This window comes from Theropithecus gelada, chromosome 12, assembly GCF_003255815.1.
Source record: "Theropithecus gelada isolate Dixy chromosome 12, Tgel_1.0, whole genome shotgun sequence".
NCBI classification, from domain to species: domain Eukaryota; kingdom Metazoa; phylum Chordata; class Mammalia; order Primates; family Cercopithecidae; genus Theropithecus; species Theropithecus gelada.
The window spans coordinates 17005534-17022738 of NC_037680.1; the positions used below are offsets into that span (position 1 = coordinate 17005534).

The 17205-nt window shown below is 38.0% G+C and overlaps 1 protein-coding gene across 2 annotated transcripts in view; it reads left to right on the top strand.

Annotated features, from left to right (window-relative positions):
* LOC112636099 (histamine N-methyltransferase) overlaps positions 1–17205 on the top strand; it is a 376002-nt gene that overhangs the window by 350024 nt on the left and 8773 nt on the right. For both annotated transcript variants that reach the window (XM_025404547.1, XM_025404548.1), the window contains 3 exons: positions 12649–12756; positions 13788–13918; positions 16587–16680. In XM_025404547.1, the coding sequence (XP_025260332.1) occupies positions 12649–12756; positions 13788–13918; positions 16587–16680 (333 nt within the window). The remainder of the gene's footprint in view (positions 1–12648; positions 12757–13787; positions 13919–16586; positions 16681–17205) is intronic.

Here is a 17205-nt window from a genome sequence, read left to right on the forward strand (position 1 = left end):
CATCCAAAGGGTGGAAGGCAAGGAGAAGCCAGACTATTTCTTCTCACTCTCTGTACTTGAGGTCGTATTTCTTCTCTGGTTTCGGTTCCTGTTGTGCAATCTTTGCCATGGTTCCAGCCTGGCAGTTTCAGCATTTCCTAAGCAGTTCCTTCTCCATGATTTCAGGTCCTGCTGAGGCCCCAACTCAGAGAATTCCATAGTGCCATAGCCTCTCTTTGACCTCCATTTCTGGTATGATAGAGACTTTCTGCTGTTGCTGAGTACTTCATATTTCCTTATTAACCTTTGCAACTCTTCCAATATAGGATATTAAAGAATCATATTACTGAAATGTTAAAAAGCATAACTGCCTTTAGATATAATTAAACAAACGGCTTCAAACAAAGTCACCATGGGCCTCCCTCTTTCTCCCTATTCCCGGACTCTTCTTTGCTCTTTTGCATTGTCTTTGCTGTCAGGTCAGTTCTTTCTACATAGTTGGAAAGGTGACTTGTTTGGCCCAAGTCTACATCCTTATGGCTCATAATCCAAATGAAAAAGAGATTATCTATTTTCCAGAGACCCTGTATTAAATCTCAAAGTTGAATTTGATTGATTGGCTAGAGGGTAGGGAGATGAAATTCTCTGGTCTTGGTCATTGGAGGAGGGTAACATGTTATTTCAGCCTCATTCAAGTTTTATACTCAAAAGAAGAGATACTGGACAAACAACANGGAAGTGATGGGTTTGCTTAGCAGTGTTTAAAATGGTTGTCATGGTAAGGGCTTTGAGGAATACAAGACCAGAGGTAGGCTGACCTTTTAGAATATTATTGCAGTATTCCAAAGATGAATAATCTTGGCCTGCGTAAGGGCATTGCCAGTAGGGACAGGAGAGACAAAGTAAACTTCGTGATGGCCAGGAAAGGAAGATAAAGGAAGAAGAAACTTGGAGTGATGATGGATAACAAACAGCATGGGTGAATGTTTCAAGAAAAGATAATACTTAAAACTAAATGAACTAAATGTTAAATGGTTAAACAAGACTGTAATATGACAGATCTGAACTATTGACCCCCCCCTTTTCTTTTTATAGACAAGATGATTATATAAATCTTTTGGCTGGCAAGGCATGATTACTCACGCCTGTAATCCCAGCACTTTGGGAGGCCAACATAGGCAGATCACCAGAGGTCGAGAGTTCGAGACCAGCCTGGCCATTATGGTGAAACCCCGTCTCTACTAAAAATATGAAAATTAGCCTGGCATGGTGGTACGTGTCTGTAATCCCAGCTACTTGGGAGGCTGAGGCAGGAGAATCACTTGAACCTGGGAGGCAGAGGTTGTAGTGAGACAAGATCGCACCACTGCACTCCAGCCTGGGCAACAGGGCAAGGCTGTCTCAAAAAAATAAAAATAAATATTTTTGTCCTTGTTGTTTTATTTTAAAGAAAGGTTTTTTAAAGAGAAGTTTAGGGTTTGCAGATAAATTGACAGCAAGGTACAGAGATTTCCCATACAACCCCTGCTCTCAAGCATGGATAGTCTCCCCATTATATATATATATTCCCTCCCAGAATTACAGTCTGCTACAATTGATAAACATTCATTGACACATAATTACTAGAAGCTCATAGTTTACTTTAGGGTTTACTTTTGGTGTTGTATTCCATGGGTTTAAACAAATGTATAATGGCATGTATCCACCATTATAGTATTATACAGAGTAGTTTTACTGCCCCCCAAATCATCTATGCTCCATCCCTTCACCTCCACCCCTCAGCCCCTGGCAACCACTGATCTTTTCACTGTTTCCATAATGTTGTGTTTTCCACAATATCATCTAGTTGAAATCATATGGCATGTAAGCTTTTCAGATTGGCTCCCTCCAGTTAATAATATGCATTTAAGTTTCTTCCATGTCTTTTCATGGCTTAGTAACTCATTTCTTTCTTGCGCTGAATGATGTTCTATTTTCTGCATGTACCACAGATTTTTTGTTTGTTTGTTTGTTCTTTTACTTATCAGTTTATATGCTGAATGACACATCTTGGTTACTTCCAAGCTTTGGCAATTATGAATAAAGCTAATAAACATCTATGTGCAGATTTTTGTGTGACTATAAGTTTTCAACTCCTTTGGGTAGAAACCAAGGAGCTTGATTACTGAATCCTGTGGTAAGATTATGCTTAGTTTTTTAAGAAACTGCCAAACTGTATTCCAAAGTGGCCCCAGATTTACCTTTCCCACCAGCAGCGAATGAGGGTTCCTGTTGCTCCACATCTTTCCCAGCATTTGTTGTCATTAGTGCTCTGGATTTTGGCCCTTCCAGGTGTGTAATGGTATTTCGTTAATGTTTTAATTTGCATTTCATTGATAGCATATGATATGAAATATATTTTTATATATTTATTTGTCATCTATATATCTTCTTTGGTGAGGTGTTTAGGTCTTTGACCCAATTGTTAATTGTGCTGGTTGTTTTCTTGTTGTTGAGATTTAAGAGTTCTTTGTAAACTTTGGATAATAGTCCTTTTTCAGATGTGCTCTTTTCAATTATTTTCTTTCACGCTTGTCATCTCATTCTCTTGACATTTTCTTTTGTAGAGCAGAAGTTTTTAATTTTAATAAAGTTCAGCTTATTAATTATTTCATAGATGATGCCTTTGGTTTCTATCTAAAAAGTCATCGCCATACCCAAGGTCATCTAGGTTTTCCTCTATGTTATATTTTAGGAATTTTACAGTTTTATGTTTTACACATAGTTCTATGATTCATTTTGAGTTAATTTTTGTGAAGGATGTAAGGTCCGTGTCTAGATTCATTTTTTTGCAGGTGGGTATCCAGTTGTTGCAGCACCATTTGTTGAAAAGACTATCTTTGCTCCATTGTATTGCCTTTGCTCCTTTGTCGAAGATCAGTTGACTATATTTATGTGGGTCTATTTCTGGTCCCTCTATTCTGTTCCACTGATCTATTTGTCTATTCTTTTGCCAATACCAGGCTGTTTTGATTAATATGGCTTTATAGTAAGTCTTGAAGTCAGGTAGTGTCAGTTCTCCAACTTTGTTCTTCTCTTTCAATATTATGTTGGAGATTATGGGTATAAATTAGTTTTTAAAAATACATGTCTCCTATTTCTGAGGGATACTGAAAAGCAAATCATATAGAATACAATGTCAAGGAATATTTTATTTTATGATTTTATATCTTACGGATATGTATATATACACACATATATTTATATGTACATATGTATATATTCTGAGGGAAAAACTCAAACTTTTTCCTCTGCTGTCTCACCACAACATTCTACACTGAAGACTTCTATGACCAAATGCATGAGGTTTTTTTCCTCCCAACACCAAGCAGCAGATACCATTAGGTATCTTCCAATTCAATTCAATTCTGATGCTGTCTTCCTGAAAATAATGTCAGATCCCACAGGTTGAGGGCCCAGTTCCACAAGGACTGTCCCCTTTTCAGACACCAGTTGCAAGTTTGGGCCTCCAGAACTTCTGAGCAGCCAGCTTCAAGTTGAGGTTTCCACAACTCCTCTTTGGGTTTGATTAATTTACTAAAGTGGCTCACAGAACTCAGGGAAACTGGCTTACATTTGCTGGTTTATTATATAGGATGTTACAAAGGCTACAGATGAAGAGATGCATAAGGTAAGGTATGAGAGAAGGTACACAGACCTTTCATGCTCTGCCTGGCTATGCCACCCTTCAGGAGCCTACACATGTTCATTATCTGGAAGCTCTTCAAATCCTGTTCTCTTGGGCCTTTTATGAAGACTTCATTGGATAGGCATGACTGAAGCATGGACAACCATGCAGTAATGTGATTGGACAAAAAAGGTTGCAATCTAATACTGATAGACTGAGTGGGGAAACCCAGTGAGGCCTATCTGTTCAGATTCTTCTTGGCCTCTCTGTGCAGCATTAATTCCTCTAGAATATGGGACAGGACCTCCTCTGAAACGAGGTCTCATGACCCTCCATCAGAAAGGTGGAAAAATGTTTTAGTCCTGTCTTGTGTAGGTGAAAGGTTTTCTGAGGTCTGCTCCTGATGCCAAAAGCACCATAACATTATAATAAAAGACTATTAGTAAGGGCTATGGGAATCATAAGCCAGGAGCCATAGATAAAAACTAATATATATAGATATAAAATAATATCACACATATTGATATATGCATATACATGCATTTCTATAGATACATATATGTATGTAAATAGAAGTAGATATTTATATAGCTAGCTATAGATATAGATGATTGTATTATTTCTTACATATATATAACAGTAAGAAATACTAATACCTATTATAAAAGTAACACAGGGCAGGGCCAAGATGGCCAACTAGAAACAGCAGCGTTTGGAGGCTCCCATCGAAAAAAACCATAATAAGCTTGTGAATACTTCACCAGCAACCAAGGCATCCAGATTCTCTCATCAGAACTGACTAGGAGGCTGGCGTGAACCACGAAGAGAAAGAAGAACAGTGTGGTGTGGCGGCCCACACGACAGCCCCATGGGATGGGGGAGTCCTCTCCCACCAGCCAAGAGAGGCAATGGGTGAGCGTGCTTTTTCCACAGAACTGTGCAACCCACCGATTGGAAGATCCCACTCGTGAACCCACACCACCAGGGACTAGCGTCCCAACCCAAGAATGCACAGACTCTTAGCCTCTCAATTGGAGGGAATCTGCTTAAGCCTACCAAACTCCTGGAGGGAGGGGTGACCAGCACTGGCTGTGGCTGCCTGCTGTCAAAGCTATTTGAGCTCCTTGGAGGAGGAGCAGGAGACAGCACTGGGATTCGCATCTGCCTAACACAAAGCTCCCTGGGCAGGAGAAGGGCGGCATCCATCTCTATAGTCCCAGGCTGTGCTTTTCCCCTGCTGGAGAAAGGGAGGCTGGACAGCTTGGTCCCAAGACTTGTCCCTCCCAGTCCAACACACTGGCTGTGGCAGTCTGTGGCCAGAGTGCCTCTTCAGGCCTGACCCTGACCCATCCTTCCTCACTGGGTAAGTCTTCCCCACCCGAACTCCAGTAACGCCAGCCAGAGGCTCAGGGACTGAACCCGAATCTCCCTGGGCCTGAGTCCCTATGGGGAGGGATGGCTGCAGTCTCTGTGGACCAGCAGACTTAGCCTTTCCTCTTGGTAGTTCTGAGGAATCCAGGCAGCCCAGACAAGTGGGTTCCCCCCAAGTGAGGCACTGTGTTCAACAGGTCCTGTTCCCCATGCCACCCAACTGGGTGAGACTCTTCAATTAGAGGTTGTCAGACACCCTATACAGGAGTGTTCCTACTGGCATCAGGCTGGTGCCCCTCAAGGTCAGAAGTCCCAGAAGAAGCAGGCACTCAACTTTGCTGTTCTCCAGCCTCTTTGAGTAACATCTCCAGGCACAAGAGTGAACCGGATAAATAGGTCCTGAAGTGAACCCCCAGCAAATGGCAGCAGCCCTACAGAAGAGGGACCTAAACACTGAAAGAAAAACAAACAAGCAGAAAGCAACAACAACAGCGTCAACAACAACAACAAGTCTCCACAAAAACCCTGTCCAAGGGCTAGCAGCCTCAAAGACCAAAACTAGACAAACTCAAGAAGTTGAGAAAATATCAATGAAACAATGCTAAAAACCCAGAAGGTCAGACTGTCTTTGCTCCTCCAAATGATTTCAATGTTTCTCCATCAAGGTCACAGAACTGAAGGGAGCATCAGATGGACAAATTGACAGAAGTAGGTTTCAAAAGATGGGTAATAAAAAACTACACAGATCTAAAGGAGCATGTTCTAAGCCAATACAAAGAAGCTAAGAACCTTGATAAAATGTTAGAGGAATTGCTAACTAGAATAACCAGTTTAGAGAGGAGCATAAACAATGTGAGGGAGCTGAAAAACACAGCCCAAGAACTTCCTGAAGCGTACACACGTATCAATCGCTGAATCAAACAAGTGGAAGAAAGGATGTCAGAGTCTGAAGACCACCTTCCTGGAATAAGGCATGCAGATAAGATTAGAGAAAAAAGAATGAAAAGGAATGAACAAAGCTTCCAAGAAATATGGGACTTCATAAGCAGACCAAACCTACAATTGATTGGAGTACAAGAAGGAGATGGAGAGAATGGAAACAAGCTGGAAAACACACTTCAGGATATTATCCAGGAGAATTTCCTCAACCTAGCAAGACTGCCAATATGCAAATTCAGGAAGTACAGGCAACATCATTAAGATACTCCGTAAGAAAATCATAATAAGATACTCCCCAAGACACATAATCATCAGATTGAAGATTAAAATGAAGGAAAATTGTTAAGGGCAGCCAGAGAGAAAGGCCAGGTCACCTACAAAGGGAAGCCCATCAGACTAACAGCAGACCTCTCAGCAGAAACTCTACATGTCAGAAAAGATTGCGGGCCAATATTCAACATTCTTAAAGAAAAAAAAAATTCAACCTAGAATTTCATATCCAGCCAAACTCGCTTCATAAGTGAAGGAGAAATAAAATCCTTTCCAGACAAGCAAATGCTGAGGAATTTTGTTGTCACCAGGCCTGCCCTGCAAGAGCTCCTGAAGGAAGCACTAAACATGGAAAGGAAAAGCCAGTAGCAGCCACTGCAAAAACACATCAAAATATAAAAATCAATGACACTATGAAGAAACTGCAACAACTAGTGTACAAAATAACCAAACAGCAGCATGATGATAGGGTCAAATTCACACATTATGATACTAACCTTAAATGTAAATGAGCTAAATGTTCCAATTAAAAAGACACAGACTGGCAAATTGGATAGAGTCAAGACCCATCAGTGTGCTGTATTCAGGAGACCCATCTCATGTGCAAAGACACACATAGGCTCAAAATAAAGGGATGGAGGAAAATTTATCAAGCAAATGGAAAGCAAAAAATAAGCAGGGGTTGCAATCCTAGTCTCTGACAAAACAGACTTTAAACCAACAAAGATCAAAAAAGACAAGGGCATTACATAATGGTAAAGGGAACAATTCAACAAGAAGAGCTAACTATTCTAAATATATATGCACCCAATACAAGAGCACCCAGATTCATAAAACAAGTTTTTAGAGACCTACAAAGAGAGCTATACTCCCAGACAATAACAGTGGAAGACTTTAACACCCCACTGTCAGTATTAGATCAATGAGACAGAAAATTAATAAGGATATTCAGCTCTGGATCAACTGGACCTAGTAGACATCTGCAAAACCAACAGAATATACATTCTTTGCAATGCCACTTGACACTTATTCTAAAATTGACCACATAATTGGAAATAAAACACTCCTTAGCAAATGCAAAATAACTGGAATCATAACAGCATCTCAGACTACAGTGCAATGAAATTAGAATGCAGGATTAAGAAACTCACTCAAAACCACACAATTACATGGAAATTAAACAACTTGCTCCTGAATAACTCCTGGGTAAATAATGAAATTAATGCAGAAACCAAGAAGTTCTTTGAAACCAACAAGAACAAAGAGACAACCTACCAGAATCTCTGGGACACAACTAAAGCAGTGTTAAGAGGGAAGTTTATAGCACTAAATGGCCCTATCAGAAAGCTTGAAGATCTCAAGTTGAAACCCTAACATCACAATTAAAAGAGTTACAGAAGCAAGAACAAACTAATCCAAAAGCTGGCAGAAGACTAGAAATAACTAAGATCAGAGAAGAATTAAAGGAGATAGAGACCCAAAAAAACCTCGAAAAAAAAAATCAATGAGGTCAGGAGCTAGTTTTTTGAAAAAATTAACAAAATAGACAGACTGCTAGCTAGACTAATAAAGAAGAAAAGAGAGAAGAATCAAATAGACACAATAAAAAATGATAAAGGGGATATCCCTCCTGACCCCACAGAAATACAAACTACCATCAGAGAATACTATAAACACCTCTACATAATAAACTAGAAACTCTAAAAGAAATGGTTAAATTCCTGGGCACTTCTCTCCCCCCGCTCAATTAAGACTAGACCAAGAAGAAGTGGAATCCCTGAATAGACCAATAACAAGTTCTGAAATTGAGGCTGTAATTAATAGCCTACCAACCAAAGAAAGTCCAGAACCAGATGGATTCACAGCTAAGTCCTACCAGAAATACAAAGGGGAGCTGGTACCATTTCTTCAGATACTATTACAAGCGATTGAAAAGGAGGGATGCCTCCCTAACTCATTTTATGAAGCCAGCATCATCCTGATAACAAAATCAGGAAGAGACACAACAAAAAAAGGACACTTCAGGCCAGTATCTCCGATGAGTATCAATGGGAAAATCCTCAATAAAATACTGGCAAACCGAATTCAGCAGCACATCAAAAAACTTATCCACCAGGATCAAGTTGGCTTCATCCCTGGGATGCAAGGCTGGTTCAACATACACAAATCAAAAAACATATTCTATCACATAAGCAGAACGAAAGACAAAAACCACATGATTATCTCAATAGATGCAGAAAAGGCCTTTGATAAAATTAAACATCTTTTCTTGTTAAAAACTCTCAATAAACTAGGTATTAATGGAACATATCTCAAAATAATACAAACTATTTATGACAAACTTATCCAACCAATATCATATTGACTGGGCAAAAGCTGGAAGCATTCCTGTTGAAAACTGGTACAAGACAAGGATGTCCTTTCTCACCACTCCTATTCAACATAGTATTGGAAGTTGTTGCCAGGGCAATCAGGCAATAGAAAGAAATAAAAGGTATTCAAATAGGAAGAGAGGAAGTCAAATTGTCTCTGTTTGCAGACAACATGATTGCATATTTAGAAAACCCCATTGTCTCGGCCTAAAAACTTCTGAAACTGATAAACAGCTTCAGCAAAGTCTCAGGATACAAAATCAATGTGCAGAAATCACAAGCATTCCTTTACGCCAACAACAGACAAACACAGAGCCAAATCATGAATAAACTCCCAATCACAATTGCTACAAAGAGAATAAAATACCTAGGAATACAGCAAAAAGTGATGTGAAGAACCTCTTCAAGGAGAACTACAAAGCATTGTTCAAGGATGTAAGAGAGGATACAATCAAATGGGAAAACATTCCATCCTTCTGGATAAGAAGAATCAATTTTATGAAAATGGCCATACTGCCCAAATTGATTCGTAGATTCAATGATATTCCCATCAAAATGCCATTGACATTCTTCACAGAATTAGAAAGAGCTATTTTAAGTTTCATATCTAATCAAAGAAGATCACATATAGCCAGGACAATCCTAAGCAAAAGGAATGAAGCTGGAAGCATCATGCTACCTGACTTCAAACTATACTACAAGTCTACAGTAACCAAAACAGCATGGTACTGGTACCAAAACAGACATAGAGACAGATGAAACAGAACAGAGACCTCAGAAATAACACCACACATCTACAACCATCTGATCTTCAACAAACCTGACAAAAACAAGCAACAGGGAAAGGATCTCCTATCCAGTAAATGGTGCTGGGAAAACTGGCTAACCACATGCAGAAAACTGAAACTGGACCCCTTCCTTACATCTTACACAAAAATTAACTCAAGATGGATTAAAGACTTCAACGTAAAACCCAAAATCATAAAAACCTAGAAGAAAATCTAGGCAATACCATTCAGGACATAGGCATGGACAAAGACTTCATGACAAAAATGCCAAAGGCAATTGCAACAAAAGCCAAAATTTACAAATGGGATATAATTAAACTAAAAAGCTTCTGCACAGCAAAAGAAACTATCATCAGAGTGAACAGGCAACCTAGAGAATGGGATAAAATTTCTGCACTCTACCCATCTGACGAAGGTCTAATATCCAGAATTAACAAGGAACTTAAATGAGTTTATAGGAAAAAAACAAACCACCCCATCAAAAAGGGGGCAAAGGATATGAACAGACACTTCTCAAAAGAAGACATTTATGTGGTCAACAAACATATGAACAAGTTAGGACCAAAAAACAAAAGCAGATGGACACTAAAACAACAGGTATAAAATGGAAATGTCCCTGACAAACACGTATGGTCACCCTACTTATGAGGTCAGAAATAGATTTTATGTTCTAATTGACTCTTAAGGAAATAGTTGCATTATCGCCTCTTCTTAAACTTAATTTATTTTTGCTAGGAATCCAGCACACATGGGCTTACACTCTACAGGCTGTTATGCAAACCAATGGTTTCTGTATGTCAATTGTGATTCTAGCATTGTGTCCTCTATCAGTGCCCCAGGAAGAGGGACTGCCTGGCTGTGAACATGTTCCAGATTGTGCTAGATATATTTTGCCAACCAGGCCAACCTGAAATGTCTAAGTCCATCTTTGGAGGAGAGCTCATCAAGCCCTGAGGGAATATAATTGCACTTCAGTTATCTTTTTCAAAATGTCAAATTTGAGATCCTCAAATTTTTCATTTAAAATGTGTGACTAGGTTAATATGAGGCAAGAACAGAAAATTTTGGTCTCTAGTCTTTTGGGGGCAAACTAGAATCTATTTCCCATTAGCCCACAGCTATTCTTATCAGGCTTTTGTCTTAGTTATCTTTTTTTCCCTTCAAAATGGTTGCTGAACAGAAGAATTAAAGGTTTTTCATGTCTTTTTATTATTTGTTATCTTTCTACTTCTTATATGAAGTAGTTAGAAGAACAAATATTGTAGATTTAGACCAATGTGACTTAAACTTCAGGTATATCAATATCCCTTGAATGTCAACATACTCAAATCACCTAATCCAGTTGGGAATGTTAATAATATCATGGAACTTGCTGTCAGGATTAATGAGATGTTCCAGGTAAAGAGCCTAGCACAGTGTTTAGCAATTAGTAGGTGGCCAATAATAAATGGCAGCTATAGTTATCAATGAAGAAATACACGATTTTAAGTAGGTAGGGCTGGCTGTGAAGAAAATGGTCACATAAGTGACTTCATACTCTATTTCAGCTTCCTTCCCACTCTCCCTCCTTCCCTCCACACACACCATGTATGCCATCTCCTATTGCCAGTACTTGGGACTCTCACATGCTCCTGGACCACTGTCTTTTCCTAGTCTAGCATCTTCTGTTCCTGGTTTATTTTCCTCATCTGTTTCCTTCCAGACCTCCCAGTCCTATGTCCTCTGCTTTTGCTTCCTGCCATGTGCAACCTTGGAAAGTTTCTGTTAATGTCATTTATGCCAAATGTTAAAGACTAACATCATTTTCCTATGCTAATCTTGCCAGGAGGTATTTCCATTTTAATGAAGGTCAACATCATAACGTAATTGAATAAAAGTGCAAAACATAAGTTGGAGGTATCAGCAATAGGGAGAGAAGAAGTATTTTCAAGAGATGGACTCAAGATAACAATAAAAATAATGAACAGCTAACATTTATTCAGTGCCAACTTTATTTTGCACTGTGCATTATATGCATTACTTCATTTAACCCTCACAACTAATAAATTAGTTACTATTATTATTTTTATTTTTCTAATTAAAAAAATGAAGCTTGGAGAGGTAAAGCAAATTGCCCAAAGTCATATACACCGAGTAAGTGAAGAAGACAGGTTTAAAACTCAAGTCCATCTGATTATTGTCATCTCTCTTACACTATCCCTTACAGGCTGAATTTTCACCAGGGCAGGTATCTACTGACCCTTCTTATAATCATTCTGTAGAGCCTACTGCAGTGCCTGAAACATGGTATAATATGAATAATATATATGAATAATATAATTATTATATTCATATAATAATATGAATAATATAAGTATGAATAAATATCTGCCTTGCTCATAGTCACCTCACCATACCTTTCTGGAATCACCTCTTGCTTGGAGGCCCTGCCTTGCTCCATATTCTAAGAAATCCAGACTGCTAGTAGTTCCAAATACACTCTTTTATTTTCTGTGTGTGTGTCTGTCATCTTGTCCCCTGTATCTGCAATCCCTCACTTCCCCCCAGTTTCTGGGCTAACTCCCATTTACCCTGAGAGTGGCAGAGTTCACGAGTGATCGTTCCCCATGAAGCACCATCATGCTGGCCTCATCTCTCATCCTCTCCCCACATGTTCTCTTCCCCTTTCCTACCTTGATTCAACTGAGCCAGGGCTATTTCTGTGTCTGTGTCACATATAACAGTGTTTATAAGGGCAGATATCTGACATGTTTTTCTTCTTTATTTTACCTGACTTATTTGTACCCCTTTTTAATCTGACTTTTTTTCTTGTACTCTTCTGGCCTAGCCTACTCTACCAATTCTGAGGTGCATTTTTTTTTCATATTTTAATACCTCTGATATTGTTATGCTGTCCAGTTGATAAAATCTTAAAATTATAATTGACAGTGGCTTTTTTTATAACTTGGTGAAACAAAAATAAGGGTTAATTTCCTTCTACAATCAACAGCACCTTTGATTTGATGAAATATAGTGATAGATGTTAAAGATCATATGAACGAATGAATGGCACTCACAGCCCTCCTTGAGTCACATTACTATGCCTACTTAAAACCTAGCTGTTCAGCATCACAGGCCTCATGGCAGGGCAGCAGTTGAACATTATTCTTTATTTATGCTAGGCTTTCCTAGTAAAGGTAGGGCAAATAATAAATCAGCTAAAATTGTTTTTAATCATTTCTTGCTGGAATGATGTGACCTGTTCCATATGTTTATCTTCCAGGTGAAATTGATCTTCAAATTGTCTCCAAAGTTCAGGCTCAATACCCAAGAGTTTGTATCAACAATGAAGTTGTTGAGCCAAGTGCTGAACAAATTGCCAAATACAAAGGTACCTGTAACTCCTGGTCCTCTACCCCAGATCCTATCCCAAAAGACTTAACTCAAATTGTTCCCTTGAATGATTAATAATATAGTTACTGTGGTATGCCTTTCGCAAGCTTAGTGGGAGAAGAACTGAATTAGTTCTTGGCAGGCATGACTAAACATCTCAAAATGTGAACAGTGAATAATAAACTCCCTTTTCTATTGACACTTAATCCATTCCCCAGTTGTCATCAATGATTACCTTTTGATGTTTATGCTTAGATAGAGATTCATTCATTGATCCAGAATTATTTAAACCAACCTTAAAGAGCTTATGTTTAGTGGGTTACAGTAAAAGTTCACAAACTTTTCCTGGCAAAGACCAAATAGTAAATATTTTAGACTCAGAAGGTCAGTCCAGTCTCTGTCACAACTAATCAACCTGCCATGTACCACAAAGGCAACTAAAAAAAGGTAAACTAATGAGCGCGGCTGTGTTTGAATAAAACTTTATTTGTAAACACTAAAATTTGAATTTCATATCATTTTCACATATGAAATAGCATCCTTCTTTTGTTTTTTTAAATCATTCAAAAACATAATGACGTGAAACATGAATAGCAGTGACACAAAGTCAGGAAGTAGAACAATATAAGTTTTTAGCTTGCGGTTCATACAAAAATAAGTAGCAGGCTAGATATAGTCCCTGGACAGTGGTTTGCCTACTCCTGAATTATACAAACATATCATCTCTTTCCAATTCACTTTCCATTGATAAAATTCACCAGTTGATTCTTCATTAATACTAAGACAATATAGCCTGTGTCTGCCCAGGGTTCTTGTAATTATTTCTTACTGACTCTTTCTTTCACCTCTAATTTCATTAAATACTAGAAAAAAAGCAGTATGAACTCTCTGGTCTCCCAGACATAAGAAAGAAAAATGTTCTTTCTATCTGTTTGTATATAACATTGATTACATTAAAATTATATATGGAAATGGGTTCCACATTTGCAATTAAAATTGATGGTGTGTCATCTCTTCTCTGTATTTTAGAGCTTGTAGCCAAGACATCAAACCTTGAGAATGTAAAGTTTGCTTGGCATAACGAGACATCATCTGAATATCAAAGAAGAATGTTGGAGAAAAAGGAGGTTCAAAAGTGGGACTTTATTCATATGATTCAGGTAAGAATATGTATTATAAAAAGAAGACTTTTCATATATATATATATATATATATATATGTGTGTGTGTATATATAATGAATACCTACTATTCTAACTTTTAAAAGGAAAATGAAAATCTTCTGATTTCTAATTTTACAAGTGACTATGATCTGCCCAAATAAATGATGAAGATGTTTATAACACTAAGATTCTCTTTAACATTCAAAAAACCAGTTTTCTCTAATCAAAATACATCTACAGTTATCCATTGTTAAAAATGTTGGCTTAATTCTTATTTCTTTTTTTGAGATAGGAGTCTCACTGTGTCACTCAGGCTGGAGCATGGTGGCATGATCTTAGCTCACTGTAGCCTTAACCTCCTGAGCTTAAGCAATCCTCCCACTCCAACTTCCTGGTTAGTTGAGACCACAGGTGTGCACCGCCACACCCAACTAATTTTTTTATTTTTTGTAGAGCTGCGGCCATACTATGTTGCCCAGACTGGTCTTGAAATCCTGGGCTCAAGTGATCTTCCCACCTCAACCTCCAACAGTGTTGGAATTATAGGTGTGAGCCACTGCACCCAGTCTTTAATTTATTTTTATATCATTGAATGTTTATATAGAGATTTGAGAATGATAACATCATAACATATTCTCTAGTGACTCTAAAGGTTTGGGTGGACCAATGTCCCAGAGTGTTTCTGTAGTGGACATATCGTCGAAGGAGCAGATTAAATGATGCCTCAGTTCAATAAATTTGTACTTCCATCATCCAGATCCAACAAACTGACTCACACATGTTATAGAAAAGGAGTGACTATTGAGTAGATAACATGGGGCTGGATTTCCAGAGATAACTAATATTTCTGAATAGCATAAGGGATGTATGGGTTTTGGAAGCTGGTTACCATTGGGAAATGTACATATTTTGGCAATACCACTTGATTAACAACAAAACACTATTTTTCTTCCTGGTCTACGATAGTCACCCCAAAAGAATAAACTTACTACAAGTCAAAGGAAGAAATACTCCGATTTTGTCATATACAGGCAATTCTATGTCTCTGCTTCTTTAGCTGATGAAATCTTTTGCCTGTCAGGTAGTACTTTTCACTGTCCAGGATGCCAAGATATTTCTCTACCAGATTTGCTTTTGTTCCCACTTCCTCACATAACTGTTTTATAACTCCCCTCTCTCCTTACTACTCCTGCAGTCTCTTCCAGATCATTCATTCTGAACCGATGACCTCACTTCACAATGCATAGAGAAAATAGAAACTACGAGATAGAAACTCATTTTTCACCTACTAACTTTGCAAACATAACTGCATTTGTGCACCATCTCCTTCTTCCATCTTACTGCAAAAACCTCCTTTTATCAAAAAACACTCCCTCTGCTTAACCCTGGATCCTATTCTTTTCTCTGTTATAAATGTTTTGATTTCGGGAATCAACTTCTCTTTCCTATTTCTCTTAAAACTTCCATGTTTGTTCCTTCTTTCTTACAGCAATTCTGTTTCCCTCTGCATCTCTATCCTGTTCTTCTCTCTCCATCTCTGTCTACGCCCCATTTTTCTGTGCAGCATCTGTGCCTCTCTGTTACTCACTATAGTCCTCACACACTCATGATACTTTTACAACCTCAATGTCAATTCAGAAAATTTCACTGTCTTTGAGAAAAATTTAAGGGATCTTCTATGGGCCACCTCTGCATTTCTATCCAGGTCATATTGCAGATTATTAGTCATCATATTGATTTGCTATATTTGGGTACCTGCCTATGGTCCCTGTGGTGGAAAATGTGGAGTGTGGTCCCTAAGGTACCATGAGCCATGCACAGGTCAGGTCCATTTTATTTCATTCATTCATATGAAAGAGGCATAGCTAAAGTACTTTTCTTTTGTGCAATGAGTTCTCTAAGGACAGGCTATTTGGAACATTGAATTCTTGTCCAACAAAGATGAAGATGAGATATAAGAAGTGTCTATGGGGGTGGGGTCCAAAGATGCAAGCCATGGGGAACAATTTCCCATTGTCAATACCTAAGTCCAAGCTCTGTGTTGGGTGGAAAGGCCTGTACTTCACTAGAGATTGGTCCATAATTATTAAAAATGGGTGGCCTGACCCCTAAACACCCTGTGGCCAAGCAGATAACCTCATGCTTTATTTAGTCCAACTTCCTACAGAATCTGTCATCATCAGAGCCTGTCACATTTTCTGTGATTTTAAAAAAGCATCTGTGAGCATATGGAGAAGCTAGTGCAAAGGGCTTAATTGTAAAGCAATGGTCCATGAAATGGGATCCGTTTTTATGGTGCCGAAACCATTTTCTCCCAGAAGAACTGCAATTCACGAATTATAGAATAGGCATAGGATTCATGTCCCCATGTGGAATGGTGACTAAGTGTCTCCAGCTATAAATGTCTATGCTATGGAAGCCAGAAAGAGTAAATTTAAAACCATTTGACTCTAGTCGAACAAATACCATACTTTTCCATTTCCCCAAATATTTTCTCACATTATTGTTCTATGTCTTCATGCAACGTCTTTTATTTTTAAATTTAAGTGTTTTCTTCAATAAAAATTAACTCAACTAGAAAATCAAACTTTCTAGGAGTATCTAGCCCAAGCAATAAAGACTTCAACATAAAGAAGCATCTCATTTCTCTTTTTCCTCATTTCTAGATGCTGTATTATGTAAAAGACATCCCAGCTACCCTGAAATTCTTCCATAGTCTCTTAGGTACCAATGCTAAGATTCTCATTATTGTTGTGTCAGGTAAGTTATTTTCATTCAGCCTGAATTTAAAAACAGCAATAGTACATGTATGCATGGACCCCTGTGTTTGAAAGAAGCTTATGTATTTTGTCTTCATTATGAAATTCTTGCCTTGGCCTCTAATCATCACCAGCTAATTTTCACAGTATTAGGGAAGTTATTCACAACAGTTCTCAATTTAGAAGGTATAATGGAATTAAACATTTGTTTACTTCTTTCTTTTGGTAAAATATGTCTTTCTCTTCTATGTAAGAATCCTTTTTATAAAGCTTAGAGTAAATTCAACTGACAAAAGATTTTAAATGAGACTAAAAATAGTAAACATTTATTTTACCTACTTTGTGCCATTTGAATGTTTCTTTTCCCTCTGTGATGTTTATTAATAAATAAAGGTTTAAGTATTTCAGATATCATCAAATTTAATTAACTTGCATTCTTACAGCCATGATCAACACTGCTTGCTATAGGTTTTTTCAAATGCCTATCAAAAACAGTTCATTTGTTGTGTTTTGTGTTGGTGTTTTA